General features: G+C 31.5%; 1 protein-coding gene across 8 annotated transcripts in view; it reads right to left on the bottom strand.

Moving 5' to 3' along the window:
- Positions 1 to 1,124: 1,124 nt before the first annotated feature.
- The window catches only part of LOC126745919 (antichymotrypsin-2-like), a 75,350-nt gene continuing 57,046 nt past the window's right edge, over positions 1,125 to 19,428 (bottom strand). The window contains exon 5 of one of the 8 annotated variants that reach the window (XM_050453982.1): positions 1,125 to 1,311. In XM_050453982.1, the coding sequence (XP_050309939.1) occupies positions 1,178 to 1,311 (134 nt within the window). In that variant the 3' untranslated portion in view covers positions 1,125 to 1,177. Of the gene's footprint in view, positions 1,312 to 5,085; positions 5,290 to 5,428; positions 5,636 to 9,030; positions 9,223 to 12,496; positions 12,689 to 18,123; positions 18,588 to 18,851; positions 19,146 to 19,428 lie in introns of those variants that run through there. The other 7 variants (XM_050453970.1, XM_050453971.1, XM_050453973.1 and 4 more) reach the window with 7 other exon arrangements.

Raw genomic sequence — 19,428 nt, 5'->3', positions numbered from 1 at the left:
TCTGTTGCCGATTATAAGTATTTTTTGAACACAAAAACTACCGTAAATTTCGAAGTGTTGTTTGTTTAAAAGTGTTTTGTACCGCCTCGCTGCTTGCCAAACCGTTTAGGTCTGCTTATCTGACATGGAGAAAAAAATTAGGGCACGCAATTTTTCTGTGAGAGAAGAAAATGTTCTTATTAATTTAGTAAAGAAATACAAGGAAAGCATAGAATTTAAGAAAACGGATCACAACAATAATGAAATTAAAGCAGAGCCCTTGGAGAAAATTTGTCAGGAATTTAACAGTGTTCTCGGAGAACTGTTATATTTCTAAAAAATAAATATGCAAAAAGGGCCAAACAAAAATTTATAATAACTGCAAGCGAGAGTGATATCCATGAAATATTAAGGAGCCAACTTACAGGACTAACATCAAAATATGCCACAGATGCAATACTGCAGGTTTTTTTTTTTAACTTGTTTTAAATCATTTTCAATCTTATTCAGATTGAAAGCAAAAATTCTGACGATATTCTATCTAAAATATAAAAGTATTTTCAAAGTTTATAAATAGTGTAATTGAACTAATACAAATCATCATACTTGTCCGTAACAGATGAAATTTGTTCAGAAATTCTATCTACTATGAATCTTACAGCTTGCTTTCCCAACCTAAATCTAGCCTTAAATTATTTATCATCCCAAATGTTCAAATGATCCGGTCTATCCCTGTACACCTGTGATGATCTAGGGTGTACAATTTTATTTACTAATGCCAGAAAATTTTCGTCATTTGCAATATCTTACCAAATAGGATCCATTTTTATATTAATGGTTTGTAAACTAAACCGAGGGTACTTAGTAACTAATAAATTAGCGCCTCACCAAACACAATAATTATTGAAAGGCGGCTGTATTTACATAAATAAAAAATATCTAAATATTAATTTAATCTTAAAAATTTGCTTGAACTCCCTTTGGACGGTCAAGATGAACCGCAGGTTATCGTTTGAACCAACATTGTACAACAAATTAATTCCGCTGAACCGGAGATCTTTATGAACTATTGTTGAACGCCCATTGTACAACCGGGCCTTAGAGTATTTAAGTTGCCTTCCGATCAACAGGTAAATAAAAAATCATTTAATAGAATTAAATTTTATAATTATGAAGGATCAACAGTGATTCCATTAAATCAATTTGAACTTGTGGGGTTACTGATTCGTCCAGAGACAAGCGTTAGACGGACCTTATTAGACCTAATGTATACCATAAAAGGATGATCGGCCTCGAAATATGGTCTGTGCCTACGTGGAATTACCAGGGCTCCTAAAAATAAAAATTCATAAAAATATACTAACCAACACTCTATAATCTTCTCTCGAAGATGCTAAAATAGTTAGCGAAACACGTGTCGAGAGTAAAATAAAGAGTTTAAAGGACCATATTATATTTTAAATTCGATGCAATGTTTGGCTAAGACCTAAGGTACCTGCAGGTAATGAGGCCTATATTCAAAAAAACCGCTTTAAATTAATCGCAAATCGATTGCGTTGGGTCCGCGTCTCCTATTGGTCCATTTACAAACGACATTCGAACGGACTACCCGCGTTCCCCGCTTTCGGGCGTCACATGAATATTAAACTTTTTATTATATTTTTATTATACTTTTAATTACTCTATGGGGCGTCAGTAAGTTCCAACAACTTGTGTCGACGGGTCGCCGCGTGTGATATAAGGATACAACGAACAAAAACCTAAGTATTTTTAGTATTTATAATTGTATTTTTAATTTATAACTGCAGATATTTTGGTTAGACTTTATATTTTGTGATTTCAATAGTTTATTAGATTAAATTTAGCCGACATAATTTAAATAAATTTACATAATATTTCGTCATTGATGGGTAATAAGGCCTATAAAAATAAGCTATAGGCCTTATTACCTCATGACAAATTAATGTTTTTATTAACATATTATTTAACTTCTAAACTATTCTCGTTTTATTTTCAGTGATTTTTAACATCATGCCTCCTAAAAGAGCACCTTGGTGCGAGGAGGATTTAATATCAGCAGTTCGATCTGTTCAACGCGGTACTCTGAGTACATATGGGGCTGCGGCAAGGTTTAATATTCCCAGAAGAACCATTAGAAAACATGTTCAGAATGGAATCCTACTAAAAAGACTAGGTCGTAAATCTATTTTAAAAGAAGAACAAGAAGCTGATCTCGTTAAAAGAATAATAAGATTTAGTGTAATAGGTCTACCTGTGACTCCACGGATCCTTCGTCGATTGGTATTCAGATTCTGCGAAGATAATAAAATTGCTCATCAATTTAATACAACTTCAAAACTTGCTGGTAAAGACTGGCTAAAGGCTTTTATGAAGAGAAATCCTGTAATTTCTAAAAGAAAAGCACAGTTTATGAATCCAGCTAGGGCTCAAAAACTTAATAAATTTATAGTTGATGATCATTTTTCAAAAATAGGGAAAATGTATGATGATCTTGATATAATTCATCACCCTGAAAGACTTTATAATATGGATGAAAAAGGATGCCGCTTGACTATTCACCACCAGCCAACCGTTTTAGCTAAGAAAGGAGTAAAACGTGTTCACTTTCAATCGTCAGAACATGCAGAGAGTGTGACAATTGCAGGATGTGTCAATGCCCTTGGAATACCAATACCTCCTCAAATGATTATTTTTAAAGGAAAGAGGCTAAAGCCAGAATTATATGATAATTTGCCACCAGGAACTCTAGTAGAAAAATCAAGTAAAGGCTACATGACTAACGAACTTTTTAAAGAATTCCTCAAGCACTTAGCCCGATACAAAAGTCCAGGAAGGTGCCTCTTAGTTTTTGATGGTGCAGCTTGTCATCTTGATTTGTCAATTGTTGATGTTGGAGACTCACTTGATATAGATCTCTACTGTTTGCCATCGAATACAAGACATGAGCTTCAACCCCTCGACAAATCTGAATATCGTTCATTTGAGCATTATTGGGATAATGAGGTATTATTATTCTTGGATCAGAATCCTAACAAAAAGCTGACCAAATCACGTTTTAACATCATACTTTCAAATGTTTGGTCTAAAGGCAATTCCAGAAACAGCATTTGCTCCTTCAATTCTCTCAGACGTACCGGCACCGGATGATACCAACAAAGAAAATAGGCGTTCACCTGAAGCTGATTAATAAGTTTCTCCATTACCTCGGCGATAGCAGGGATTAAAGCAGTAGGATGACAATTGATGGACACCAGCCTTTTTCCTTTTCTGGATATCGGTTGAATCCATGCAAGTTTCCAGTCTCCAAACAGACCTCTTCTGTGTGAAAGAGGAAACAGTTTACACAACGTTAGTGTCAACACGACCGCACATTTTTTATTACTATTGGCGGTATTTTAATAGGCTTTTTTTAAGATCTCTGTGACGGCAGACTATCTCTGGCATCGAAGAAGTCTTTCTTGGCAAAGTCGGTGAGGTTTTGCCTTATGGGTCTACAGTAGAGTTTGATGCGAACATCTGACTCAGCAAGTCTGCCTTTTCCATTGCGGCAATGGAACCCATCTTTCGTAGTTTTCAATTTCCAATCTGAAACTTATGGTTTCAAGTTTCCAATCTGTAAGTTGTGGAGTGCCGCACGGGTCAGTGTTGGGGACCTGTGTTATTTCTTTTGTTCATTAATGACATTTGCCTAGTGGAAATTACGGGCTATTTAACACTTTTTGCCGATGGTCCGTCTGGAATGGCATCCAACAAGTCTGGCAAATTTTCCTATTCCAATGTTTACTCTTCTGACTCAGATTCGACTGATGACCATATCCCTCTTGCTGAATTAAAGAGACGAACAACAAAAGTCACTTCTTTTAATAAGCTTTTGCCCACACCAGTAAAAACTAATGAAAAACCTAAAAAAAACGAAAAAAAGCTCTTTTTACCGAGGAGAACAAAAGTCGTGCCAAATTGAATAAAGATATTGAAAGCTCCAGGGAAAAGGTTAAGTACCGAATGGTATTGCCATGGATGTGAGGAAGACAGGCAGGCCGATATGAGGCAGTGCAGCAAATGTCTTAAATGGTACCATGAGGAATGTGTTGGCTTAACAGTCAATGACATGGATGATTTTGAGTGTCCCGATGGCTGCTAAACTTCGCCCAATTAACGAGTTGTGCCATTTTTATGTATAGGCTTTATTAAACCTCCATCGGATAATAAGGCCGATTTGCGTTATTTTTCTTAATATTTATTTTTTGTTTTCTAGTTTTTTTAGAGATTAAGTTTGTTAAAATTAATATAACCTTATAAGCACTTTGGTGTATTAAACTAAATATTAACATTACAGTCTTTCACTCTATTTAATTTTTTTCTTAGCTAGGCCTTATTCCCCTCAAGTACCTTATTTGAGGATTTTCTAACCGTTTCGTAAAAATAATAGCAATAAATATCCTTACTACCCAACCTGCATATAGACACGAATATTTTACTACATATTTTACTTTACATTCTCCAATAACTACAAACCACTAACAAATTATTTTACAAATTTCCAGATCCTTGTGTTCCACTAAACAATCAACTGATATAACTAAGAATTTTGACTATATCGCACACAATACACTTCTACTAGTCTTGATTTTACTATACCGGCCTGACAAATTATTCCTATGTCGCACCCATGGTCTGCGTTGACCAGGCCGGTATACAGTCAAATATTAAGACTTCACAGTTTTGTCTGATAAAATATTGGCTGCATTTGTTTGTTGATGATAACACAACTTAAGGTCAAAAGAATCGCAACATGATTTCCGACAGTTGGATGATTGTTATGAAACTTTCTGGGAATATTCCTGTAGGGTAAACTTTCATATTCTAATGGCTAAACTAGGTGTTGGAAATTATTTAAAAAAATATATTTGTGCACGATATATAACAGAAGTTTGAGTTGTGAGTTGGAAAGTTTGCAGAGGTGCTATTTGGCAGTGGATCCACCGTAAACAAAGCTAGATCCTTCTTATAGAAAATTTTGGTAAGATCCGACTATACAATTATTTATAAAAATGGGATATATTTGTAAAAAAAAAACGAAACAACTGCACTAAGTAAATTTATTGCATATTAAAGTATTTCACATAATTATATCATCTATAGGTGTAAGGCGGTTGATTGTCCCATACAAAAGGATTAGTGGGATGTCCATCTGACCAGCGTTCTTAGATATAAGATATGCCACAAAAGGATGATTGGCTATGAAGTTATTCCGATATTGTTGGACGGATCTACTGTTATTGAAAATTTCTAAAAATAAAAATTCATTATTTAATTACATTCGACTAGAAGGGTTAAAAAAAAAGTGAGTAAAGATTCTTCTTTAGTAAGATCCGATGATCCAGTGGGGTTGCCCTATATATTTGCCAAATAAATTAAATTAAACACATTAAGTACATATTCATTTATTGCATAGTTATTAAAATATTTCATACAACTATATCATTTACAGGCGTGGGGCGGTTGATTGTCCCATAAAAGAGGACTAGGGGGGTGTTCATCTGACGGACGTCCTTAGATGCAACATATACCACGAAAGGACGATCGGCTGTGAAGTTATCTTCGATTTTTGCACTTTTAGTATAAGATACTTCTGCTAAAAATAAAAATTCATTATTTAATTAAATTCGGTTAGTGAACAAAGAGTTTTCTTGTGTTAAAAATAAATTAATTAATTAACTAGTTAGGCATTTCAAGCGTAACTTTAATTACAGTGTCTGAAATCTACAACTAGACTGCTTCGAATTGTAAAACATCAATAAATTAATTAATCCAGGCATTTGATGCATAACTTTAATTAAATTGTCTGAAATGGTAAGAAATTTTCAGCTCGACTGCCTGGAATTGTAAAATAATTTATAATATAAATTAATTTCCCAATTATTTCAGGCATTTAGGTCATAATTGTACTTAAAGTGCCTGAAATAGTAAAAAATCTACATTACTAAAATAGTTTTATCTTGAACGTTAACTATAAATTAATTAATTAACTATTTCAGGCACTTTAAGCATAATTTTAATTAAAGTGTCTGAAATGTACATACAGCACAACTCGACTGCAAATCAAAAATGCTTTATTGTCAGAAAATTTACATTCTATCGACAAAGCTAAAGGAAAAAAAATACAAATATTAATAAATAAACATTAAAAAAAATACTTAGACAAAATACACACAAAGTAAATAGGTACATAACAAAACAAAAATACTGTACAAATTATCAAATTGTACAATTTGGTCGAAATACATAAATAAAATAATTTTTATATATGTACAAATATACACACAATCTTCTACTGTATATAGGACTTTTTGCAGTAGTAAAGATTTTAGGGATCATTGCGAAAACAACTAAAAGTAGTCATCGATTTTATTAAGGAAGGCATTTTTATTGCTGCATACAGTATAGAGTTCTTTACTAATTCCAACCGTGGAATTGGCAGATGAAGATTATGATCAACGTTCCTTAGTGAATAGCCGTGGGATGGTCTTTCTGGAATCTGCGACACATGTTTGCGGATAAGGCAGATAGATTCATATATAAATAACGAGGGAAGAGTAAGGATCTTATATTTTATAAAATTTACTTGGCAGTGAGCTCTACTATCAAGTCCTAATAAGTAACGAAGCGCTTAAATATACGCTCAAATTGGGTTTTGCAGCATGTACCCCAGAATGGAAGGGCGTAACGAAGATGTGACTCAAAAAGAGCATAATAAACTGTTTTGGCCGTGAAAAAGCCTAATTCTCTTGAGATTGATCTTATGGCAAAACATGCCGAGCTTAGTTTTTTAGTTAACGTATCTATGTGCAAATCCCATTTCAAAGAGCCGTCCACAACAAGACCCAAGAACTTGACAGACTCAACAACTTCCAAACTGGTATTGTTTAGAATAAATGGTCGTTTTATATGATAAGACTTAATGTTTTTGAAACGTTCTTGTCTTGCAAGCCTTCCTGGACTTGAAAGGTGTCCTTCATCAACTGCCTGGACATAATGGAAATATCTTAGTAAGTCCAGGCAATTGATGAAGTACATAAGTTGATGCCAGGCCTTAGTGGATTTAGAACTATTCTCCTTTTAACTGCCTAGAACAAGCATGATATTTCCACCCACATACTATAGTTCCAGGCAGCTGTAGGAATTATTCCTCTTAAATGTTAAAGTCATGCAGGCAAATTTGATATCTGGGGACTTCCTTTTCTTTCAAAGAGCAATAACATGCTGCAAATTTTCTGCCAGCCAGCCTTCATTTAACGAAAAAATAGGAAGAATCAATTATCATCGACTAAATTCCTTTACTACTTAAATAGGAGTTTTTGAGAGATTTAGGCATAAAAGATTGGAATCGCACCACGATTTAATAAAGACCAAGTCGTTGGAAATTGGTGTATGTAGTGCCATTGCATTCGGATTGCCCCAAGTGAAGCTAGTATCATCAGCAAGAAGACAGATTTTTCCGCTTATGTTCAGTCTGGCCAGGTCATTTATAAACAGCAGAAAGAGCATAGGACCCAAAACGGAACCTTGAGGTACCCCACATTCAATTGGTTTACAAGAAGATCTTGACGTATCGACCTTTACAAGTTGACTTCTGTTGTACAACCATTGAAGGGATATACCTCTGAATCCATAGAGCTGCAATTTGTTAATTAAAATAATGCGGATTACGCAATCGAAAGCCTTTGAAAAGTCACAGAAAATTGTTGCTGTTAAGTAATTTTTATTGATATTTGAATAAACGCTGTTAAATAGGGAGAACGTAGCATCGTTGGTGCATTTTTTGCTCAGAAATCCAAACTGATAAGGGGTTAAGATATTATATTGAAACAAAAATGACAAAAACCCTTTTTTTAGCCAGGCGTTCTATGATCTTTGCACAACTACACAACTTTAAATATAAATTACTTATTTAATTAATAATGCTAAGTCCACGCATTTGAGGCATAATTTCAAATAAAGTGCCCATCTAAATCTCCAACTAGACTGCTTGGAATTGTAAAGTAATTTAAATTAAAACAACATCAATAAATAAATTAATTAATTAATTATTCCAGGCATTTGACGGATAATTTTAATTAAATTGCCTGGAATGATAAAAAATTTAGAGTTTGACTGCCTGGAATTGTAAATTAATTTAAATTAAAATAAAAATATCCGACCAAGTATTTTAGATCACATATATATATAGGAACCTTTTAACTTAAAAAATCACCCTGTGAAATATCGGACACTTATTAAATAATATACTGTATAATTTTCAGAGTAATTCTTCTAGAATATTAAGTAGAGGTCAGGAATATCTGTCCTAATATATTGTTTATTTTCTCGGTAATTTTCAAAAAATCTAAGGTCGGTAGAAGTAGGTAAAAAAGGTAACTAAACCTAAACACGCTGTTGCAAATTAAAAATATTTCGTCCAGGTATAAATAATGCAGTAAAGGACCAATGAACACAGGGTGAAAAATGATTAATCAGTACACACCTAAAATAGTAAAAATTCCTTCACTTTGAGGAAATTCGACTCGAATGATATTATAAAAATTAAAAAAGTTTGTCTCCTTTTAAATAATATTATAAAGAGAAAAATGTATGCTATATAAGTAATGTAAGCAAGATACAACAATTTTACTCGAATTGCAAAAGTTACTATGGGATGAAGATATAGTAAAACGCTAAAAAATTAAACAAATTTTGCTAGCTATGGTATATTTTATTCAAAACATGTCAAATTAGTTGCGTTATTCTAATACAACAGTGAGATTCGCAACTCTGCCTTGAAAAATGATCCAGTTTGAATTCTCTGCGTGAGATCTGTGATTTTTCTTGTACTTCTAAAAAATTTTTGAAAGAAAGTAATACGATGCTAAGAAATGCTTAAAATGAAGCTGTCGTGGTACATAAGGAATAAATAATTGCTGCATTAGACACAACTATGATATAAGATTAAACGTCGATATCCAGAAAAGGGATACACAAAAATGAAAAATCTTTTACTAGTTTTATATATATAAGTTTATTTGACACTCTATGCAATTCGTAAATCCTTATATACAGTAGGAATCATAATTCTGCCTTGAAAGATGATCAAGTTCGAAGAGCCTTCTCTCACATTGATTAACAGAACGAAGGGATGATCTGCCTGTACAGAACGAATTGCTGATACCAGTTTGTTTATCATTCCTGTAAAATAAAGCAACATTTTATGAACAGAAACGATTTGTTATGGGACAATATTTGGACCTCAAGGGTTCTTTAAAACATCAATAGTTACTATACAGAAGTCCAAAATTAGCATAAACTATTATAAATAGGCGAAAGAAAAACACAAAATTACGGTCTCAAAAGTCATATAATAAAACGGTTACATGTTTCGCTCAGAGAGTTGAGCATCGTCAGCTATACTTATATTGTGTATTGTATGTAATATGTGCTCCAGGAACACATCATAATTATCAGTGTATTATTATCCTTAAATATATATTTGTTCAACGAGTTTTTAGTAAATTGTTGGTTTTGGTATATTTATTAAACTGTAGACTATACGTATATAATATACGATTCTGTATACGCAAGAGAGAAAACTTCGACATTTAAAAAATTGATATCTGATTTACTTATCTAGTTTTTAAACTTAAATCACTAAAATCCGTTCATTAGAAGTCAAGATATTGGAATTCTTAGTCCAGGAGTGCCTGTAAGGAAGAAAATAATTTGTCTCTCATTGGCAAGTGAATATCTTGAGTTCTAATAGTCCAAATTTAGAAATTCTTGATTTATTGAGTAGTCTGAAGTTTTTTTTGAAAAAATCACTAAAATTCGTTTACTAGAAGTCAAGATAATAAAATTCTTAGTACAGGAGTGCGTGTAAGGAAGAAAATAATTTGTCTCTCATTGGCAAGTGAATATCTTGAGTTCTAGTAGTCCAAATTTAGAAATTCTTGATTTATTGAGTAGTCTGAAGCCTTTTTAGTCTTTTTTGAAAAAATCATTAAAATCCGTTCACTAGAAGTCAAGATATTGGAATTCTTATTCCAGGAGTGCCTGTAAGGAACAAAATAATTTGTCTCTCATTGGCAAGTGAATATCTGGGGTTCTATTAGTCCAAATTTAGAAATTCTTGATTTATTGAGTAGTCTGAAGTCTTTTTAGCCTTTTTTAAAAAAATCACTAAAATCCGTTCACTAGAAGTCAAGATAATGGAATTCTTAGTCCAGGAGTGCCTGTAAGGAAGAAAATAATTTGTCTCTCATTGGCAAGTGAATATCTTGGGTTCTAGTAGTCCAAATTTAGAAATTCTTGATTTATTGACTAGTCTGAAGCCTTTTTAGTCTTTTTTGAAAAAATTACTAAAAACCGTTGACTACAAGTCAAGATATTGGAATTCTTAGTCCAGGAGTGCCTGTAACGAACAAAATACTTTGTCTCTCATTTGCAAGTAAATATCTCGGGTTCTAGTAGTCCAAATTTAGAAATTATTGATTCATGGACTAGTCTGAAGCCTTTTTAGTCTTTTTTGAAAAAATTACTAAAATCCGTTCACTAAAAGTCAAGATAATGGAATTCTTAGTCCAGGAGTGCCTGTAAGGAGGAAAATAATTTGTCTCTTATTGGCAAGTGAATATCTTTGGTTCTAGTGGTCCAAATTTAGAAATTCTTAATTTATTGACTAGTCTGAAGCCTTTTTAGTCTTTTTTGAAAAAATTACTAAAAACCGTTGACTACAAGTCAAGATATTGGAATTCTTAGTCCAGGAGTGCCTGTAAGGAGGAAAATAATTTGTCTCTCATTGGCAAGTGAATATCTCGGGTTCTATTAGTCCAAATTTAGAAATTATTGATTTGTGGACTAGTCTGAAGCCTTTTTAGTCATTTTTGAAAAAATCACTAAAATCCGTTCACTAGAAGTCAAGATAATAGAATTCTTAGTTTAGGAGTGCCTGTAAGGAACAAAATAATTTGTCTCTTATTGGCAAGTGAATATCTCGGGTTCTATTAGTCCAAATTCAGAAATTATTGATTTGTGGACTAGTCTGAAGCCTTTTTAGTCATTTTTGAAAAAATTACTAAAAACCGTTGACTACAAGTCAAGATATTGGAATTCTTAGTTCAGGAGTGCCTGTAAGGAACAAAATACTTTGTCTTTCATTTGCAAGTGAATATCTCGGGTTCTAGTAGTCCGAATTTATAAATTATTGATTTATTGAGTAGTCTGAAGTGTGTAGACTACACATCAAATGTTTGATGAATTTCTTCTGAAAAATCACTGTTTTTCGTCCATATTATTCAATCTAATAACGTTATTTTTATACTAAATGTCTATATATAAAATTATATCAAATTTTAATAAAAAGTATTATTAAATTTAATATTGAATATATATTATCTGCAAAAATTTTGTTTTTCCTTAACACAACCCTTACCCCCCCACCCACCCCAAACATTTGCCCAGTAAAAATTCCTTTGAAAAATCACCTTTTTTCTTCCATAATAACCAATCTAGTAACACTGTTTTTGTATTAAATATTTATTAATATACGTATCTATATAATTATATCCAATTTAAATAAACAAACTGTGTTATTAGATTAAACATTAACAACGAAATCAACTGTTATTCATGCGTATTATTTTGGAAAACAATGATTTTTTAACACCATTTCTTACTGGTAAGTTGTGTAGGGTGAGTGGGGGGATAAGGGTAGGAAAAACGTTTTTTTTTTGCAGTAATTAATTGCCTGAGAAAAAATGCTTTTTAAAAAAATTATAGGTGATAAAAAAATCTATAAATATTTTTCCCATATAACCCTAAAGTTTTCGAGTAAAAGGTGAAAAAACCTGATTATATTTTTAGAAAACAAGGCGAATCTCGATGAAGATTGCAGTAGTTGTGCCATTTTTTATATTTTATTTTTTTACCGCCGTTTATTTTTTTTTCAAAAATAGACACTGATTTTTTTTTTTACTATTTTATGTTCAAATACCCATTTAAATAAAGATTTTTTGGTAGAACTGTTTTCTTCGTAATTTAATTAATTCCGTCCTCAAAGGGTTAAATATTAACGACGAATTCATGCATACTATTTTAGAAAACAAAGATTTTTTGAAAGCAATTTCTTACTGGTAAGTAGTGTGGGGTGGGTGGGGGGATAAGGGTACGATTAATGAAAAACAGTTTTTTTTTGCAGAAACATTTACCTGAGAAAAAATAAATTCATGACTTTGAGTTTTATCGCTTATTTAAAATCATATTGAAGTCCCTTTGAGCGAAATGGACGAATTTTTTCCATTATAGATGGAAGTCACAATTTTCCTCATATCTGTAAGTGCAGAAAGGGCGTTTAGAGAAATGTTGTTTTCTAATAAAAAAAAGGAACAAGACTATGCTGAATAGGTGAAAGAGAGATTCAGAAACAGACAAGCTCGGATCAATAATATAATACTCAAAATAAGACAACTTTTACATGTAATTTAGGTTTATTTAAGTAACTGTATTAAATATTACTACACATCAGTTGGATTTTGAATTCTGCCTTGAAAAACAAACAAGTTTGAGGAGTCCTCTCTTATTTTGATTAGTAGAATGAATGGATGATCTGCCACCAAGAATGTTACAAATGGGCCGCTCTGGAGTCTTATGTCTACTATAGCTGAAAAATAAAACAATAATTATTGAATCTTAAAAGCGATAACAAGCAAGAATTCTTTACACAGGGAAAATTGATTGCATATAGAAAAGAAATAGATTAGATTTTACTTGAGGCATTTGTTGAGGTGATATGATTACTAGCTCCAGTTCTACTTCTAAAAAAGAAAACAATATTTCATGTTTAATAATAATAGAAACTACAAAACTGAGTACGATTATTGCAAACAACCAATTAAGTATTGTATTTAAAATACTCCAAAGATAGCATTTTCTGAGTTAAGGTTAATTAGATCTTCTTCCTAGTGGCGTCCAAGAGATTACTAAGGTTAACCTAGTAGGGCACTCTCAGCACTACACAATAAGGTGTTTATAAAAAAGTGTATAAACTAATATAAAAGGACAAATTTCTACAAAAAATACAAGCAATAAAAAATGAACTCAAAATTATCCTCTCAATACTATAATATGCTTTCCCCAGCACCAAGAGCTTTAATTCTCTTATACTTACATTTACCTTTAATTTTATGGATCAAAGAATTAATCTAGAATAAATTAAAGAACTATTTCACAGATTTGTTCAAGTTCAATGGGGTACGGCAAATGTACAATATGAAAACTTCTCGTAACATTATTAGCAGCTATAATTATATTAAATTTTGAGTGCATCAAACAATAGATTGTGTTCATAATATTTGGAGTGAAATAAATGGTTTGTAAGAATAAAACGATGTAACTAACCCACATATAAATCTGACCGCTAGTTTTTAAAGAATAAAAAGTGTAACGATCATAGGCTCTACAAAAATCTGTATATTTCAAAAACCCATGCACAGATTTTATTAATTTTAGGTTCCTATGAAAGCCAATGAGTTTCTTCACCAAAAAGATCTTTACAAGTTTCCTTATAGATATAACAGTCTTGGAGTTATTGAGAAGTTTTTCCATAGATCGACAAAAATCTTGTTACAATCAAAGGCTTTACAAAAATCTGAGTATATTAAAAACCCATGCACCGATTTTCTTGATTTTAGTTTCACATGAAAGCCGATGAGCTTCTTCATCAAAAAGATATTTACAAGTTTCCTTGTAAACATAACTGTCTTGGAGTTATTGAGAAGTATTTCCATGGATTGACATAAATCTTAATACAATCAAAGGCTTTACAAAAATCTGAATATTCCAAAAACCCATGCACAGATTTTACTAATTTTAGTTTCCTATGAAAGCTGATAAGTTTCTTTATCAAAAAGATCTTTACAAGTTTCCTTGTAATTATAACAGTTTTGGAATAATTGAGAAGTATTTCCATGGATTGACATAAATCTTGATACAATTAAAGGCTTTAGAAAAATCTAAATATTTCGAAAACCCATTCACCGATTTTATTGATTTTAGTTTCTTATGAAAGCCGATGAGTTTCTTCATCAAAAAGATATTTACAAGTTTCCTTGTAATTATAACCGTCTTGGAGTTATTGAGAAGTTTTTCCATGAATCGATATAAATCTTGATACAATCAAAGGCTTTACAAAAATCTAAATATTTCAAAAACCCATGGACCGACTTTATTAATTTTAGTTTCCTATGAAAGCTGATCAGTTTCTTCACCAAAAAGATATTTACAAATTTCCTGGTAAATATAACTGTCTATAAGTTATTGAGTAGTTTTTTCATAGATCAAGATTTATTTGATACAATCAAAGGCTTTACAAAAATCTGAATATGTCGAAAACCCATGCCTCGATTTTATTGATTTTAGTTTCTTCTGAAAGCTGATGAGTTTCTTTATCAAAAAGATCTTTACAAGTTTCCTTGTAATTATAACAGTTTTGGAATTATTGAGACGTATTTCCATGGATTGACATAAATCTTGATACAATCAAAGGCTTTACATAAATCTAAATTTTTCAAAAATCGATGCACCGACTTTATTAATTTTAGTTTCCTATGAAAGCTGATGAGTTTCTTCACCAAAAAGATATTTACAAGTTTCCTTGTAAATATAACTGTCTTGGAGTTATTGAGAAGTTTTTCCATGGATCGACATATATCTTGATACAATCAAAGGCTTTACAAAAATCTGAATATTTCAAAAACCCATGCACCGATTTTCTTGATTTTAATTTCTTATGAAAGCCGATGAGTTTCTTCACCGAAAAGATCTTTACAAGTTTCCTTGTAAATATAACTGTCTAGAAGTTATTGAGTAGTTTTTTCATAGATCAAGATTTATTTGATACAATCAAAGGCTTTACAAAAATCTTAATATGTCGAAAACGCATTCACCGATATTATTAATTTTCGGTTCCTATGAAAGCTGATGAGTTTCTTCATCAAAAAGATATTTACAAGTTTCCTTGTAAATATAACTGTCTAGGAGTTATTGAGAAGTTTTTCCATAGATCGACATAAATTTTAATACAATCAAAGGCTTTATAAAAATCTGAATATGTCGAAAACGCATTCACCGATATTATTAATTTTCGGTTCCTATGAAAACTGATGAGTTTCTTCATCAAAAAGATATTTACAAGTTTCCTTGTAAATATAACTGTCTAGGAGTTATTGAGAAGTTTTTCCATAGATCGACATAAATTTTAATACAATCAAAGGCTTTACAAAAATCTGAATATTTCAAATACCCATGCACCGATTTTATTAATTTTAGTTTTCTATGAAAGCCAATGAGTTTCTTCACCAAAAAGATTTTTACAAGTTTCCTTGTAATTATAACCGTCTTGGAGTTATTGAGAAGTTTTTCCATGGATCGATGTAAATCTTGATGCAATGAAAGGCTTTACAAAAATCTAAATATTTCAAAAACCGATGCACCGATTTTTTTGATTTTAGTTTCATATGAAAGCTGATGAGTTTCTTCACCAAAAAGATATTTACAAGTTTCCTTGTAAATATAACTGTCTTGGAGTTATTGAGAAGTTTTTTCATAGATTGACATAAATCTTAATACAATCAAAGGCTTTACAAAAATCTGAATATGTCGAAAACGCATTCACCGATTTTATTAATTTTCGGTTCCTATGAAAGCTGATGAGTTTCTTCATCAAAAAGATATTTACAAGTTTCCTTGTAAATATAGCTGTCTTGGAGTTATTGAGAAGTTTTTCCATAGATCGACATAAATTTTAATACAATCAAAGGCTTTACAAAAATCTGAATATTTCAAATACCCATGCACCGATTTTATTGATTTTAGTTTCCTATAAAAGCTGATGAGTTTCTTCACCGAAAAGATCTTTACAAGTTTCCTTGTAAATATAACTGTCTAGAAGTTATTGAGTAGTTTTTTCATAGATCAAGATTTATTTGATACAATCAAAGGCTTTACAAAAATCTTAATATGTCGAAAACGCATTCACCGATATTATTAATTTTCGGTTCCTATGAAAGCTGATGAGTTTCTTCATCAAAAAGATATTTACAAGTTTCCTTGTAAATATAACTGTCTAGGAGTTATTGAGAAGTTTTTCCATAGATCGACATAAATTTTAATACAATCAAAGGCTTTACAAAAATCTGAATATTTCAAATACCCATGCACCGATTTTATTAATTTTAGTTTTCTATGAAAGCCAATGAGTTTCTTCACCAAAAAGATTTTTACAAGTTTCCTTGTAATTATAACCGTCTTGGAGTTATTGAGAAGTTTTTCCATGGATCGATGTAAATCTTGATGCAATGAAAGGCTTTACAAAAATCTAAATATTTCAAAAACCGATGCACCGATTTTTTTGATTTTAGTTTCATATGAAAGCTGATGAGTTTCTTCACCAAAAAGATATTTACAAGTTTCCTTGTAAATATAACTGTCTTGGAGTTATTGAGAAGTTTTTTCATAGATTGACATAAATCTTAATACAATCAAAGGCTTTACAAAAATCTGAATATGTCGAAAACGCATTCACCGATTTTATTAATTTTCGGTTCCTATGAAAGCCGATGAGTTTCTTCACCAAAAAGATATTTACAAGTTTCCTTGTAATTATAACCGTCTTGGAGTTATTGAGAAGTTTTTCCATAGATCGACATAAATTTTAATACAATCAAAGGCTTTACAAAAATCTGAATATTTCAAATACCCATGCACCGATTTTATTGATTTTGGTTTCTTATGAAAGCTGATGAGTTTCTTCATCAAAAAAGTATTTACAAGTTTTCTTGTAAATATAAGCGTCTTGGAGTTATTGAGAAGTTTTTCCATAGATCGACATAAATTTTAATACAATCAAAGGCTTTACAAAAATCTGAATATTTCAAATACCCATGCACCGATTTTATTAATTTTAGTTTCCTATGAAAGCCAATGAGTTTCTTCACTAAAAAGATCTTTACAAGTTTCCTTGTAAATATAACTGTCTTGGAGTTATTGAGAAGTTTTTCCATAGATTGACATAAATCTTAATACAATCAAAGGCTTTACAAAAATCTGAATATGTCGAAAACGCATTCACCGATTTTATTAATTTTCGGTTCCTATGAAAGCCGATGAGTTTCTTCACCAAAAATCTCCTTACAAATTTCTTTATTAATGCAAAAAGGATTTATGAAGCAGTTTTTCAATATATTGAAAAACCTTGACACTATCGTAGGCTTTACAAGAATCCAAATATCTTTAAAACTCCTTTAAGGATATTAATTTCACCTGATGAGTTTCGCGTAAACCATGCACTAGACTAAGACTCATTAACCTCAAAACACATTTGTCAACACTTCAACATCACTCAAACTGTGCCTACTTAAACACATATGGACTGCAAGCTTACTTGAGGATTACATATGTAACATCTCCCTGGTAACCCAAAATCTTTATCTACTTCAATAATTTGAGGAAATGTGTGTCCAAGGAGGCTTATTTTGTCTTCTTCCAGAGTCATCTACATTATGGCAATCAGCTTCTTACACTGAGCTCTCCTTTTATATTTGAATGTTTGATGTATGTTAAAATTATATTTTGGGCTTAGATGCAGTTGCCAATCAAATTATATGTTGGATCTACTAAATCAGCAAATGGTTTTACACTAAATGACTTGATAACAATAAATTCAAACACCAAGTAAACAACTTGTTAATTTAATGGTCAACCCACTCATTTTTTAAATATTTATGGGGTATTGTATACATATTTGTCATAACTTCTTCTGTCACAAATGTAAGCAATTTGTATAATGTAACTAATATTAAGTAAATTTAGATTTATGGCAACTTTTCTGTCACATATTCCAGATTTTTTTTTGTCAAATAGTCGTAAGAGATTTTTTTTTTAATTCCCTGGATATCTAATTATAATCTGGATTATCTAATATAAAAAAATTATAAAATAGTACTATAATCGCCAATAAGAGGAGAATCTTATTATTTTTAATTTTTTTCCTATAACCATATTTGTTATATGTATAACATTTTTAAAATTAGGGAAGAATAAGAGAAAACCATTTATTTTAATTAATCGGTTACAGAGCTCCTAGATAATACTATATAGAAGGTAAAACATTTAAGAAGAATTATTTAAGAACTAGGAAACCCTGAGACAAACTAAATGAAATAAAACATTTTAAAAAACTAGCAATTTATAAATGAGTTTTCTCAGGCTTAACTAATGCAATACTAATAAAAAATATAATTCAGCAAAATAAAGGTATTAAAAATTATAAAAGGATAAAAAAAAGTTTTACAAGCGACCCTGATTTAGGTTACGTTCAATTTATTTGTCAGGATTAGCAATTCGTCCCGTAAACAACACGACGTTGCTAAAATACTCCCTGGCCTGTCTCTCTTCGTCCACCACGTATCCCCGAGCATTGAGAAGAATTATGAAGGGATGATTAGCAACGAACTCTGCGGGAGGCATCGGTATTTCAAGACTCAATAAAGTGAGTTGAACTCCTAAAAAAAAATATGGACTAATCAAAACTCGTTTTATTAGAAATTGAAGGTTCTTATTAGGGGAACCTCTTTTGGTTTTAAGCTAGCATGCATCGTGGACGTCTTATAGAGGGCAGCGGCTTGCAATAGTAGTAACATATAGTGCGACAGGTAATAAATTCTTCACAAAACGACACAAAACAAAAATTCACTTTACATCGAGAAACGTGTAATTAAATATGCATCGTAAAAATAGCACTTAAAAAATAATAATATACACTCAACTACAATAAACGTTTCTTCTTTATTAAATGAAGCAATAATACATAATCATGTAATTTATGACTAGTGCAGCTGAATTAATAAATATCAAACTATATCTATATAATATATGGGTGAGAACTATTTAAAACTTATCTTAGGTATGTGCGTATCATACTAAACTAGATAATCTGCCGAAAAACAGCGTTTTCGAGATTCGCCTCCTAGGGGTGATCTTTTGATGGTGCTGCAACAGAAATATACAGGGCCGGTCCACCGTGAACCTCATCGGCATTCTCCTTGCCCAAATTTGAAACTCTAACAAGTAAAAAGATAATTATCATTACGTGCACTCCTCCCTGTATATTATATGCTTTACATGCACCCGATCAAAAGCCCCTGTAAAAAATAGACCAAGACATTCATTGGTAAGGTACTTAATTATACTAGAAATATCAGTGATTAATCATGCATAACCCAAGGAGCGAATTTGAGCCTAGCCAGACTACTCTGACACTTCGTTTATAAGTTTGGTGGTAAATTTAAATTTAGGAAAAAATTACACGCGAAAGCCTGGAAATCATGGAAAAATGCTTCTTTA

This window comes from Anthonomus grandis, chromosome 16, assembly GCF_022605725.1.
Source record: "Anthonomus grandis grandis chromosome 16, icAntGran1.3, whole genome shotgun sequence".
Taxonomy (NCBI): domain Eukaryota; kingdom Metazoa; phylum Arthropoda; class Insecta; order Coleoptera; family Curculionidae; genus Anthonomus; species Anthonomus grandis.
This window is presented reverse-complemented; position numbering and strand designations above follow the sequence as displayed.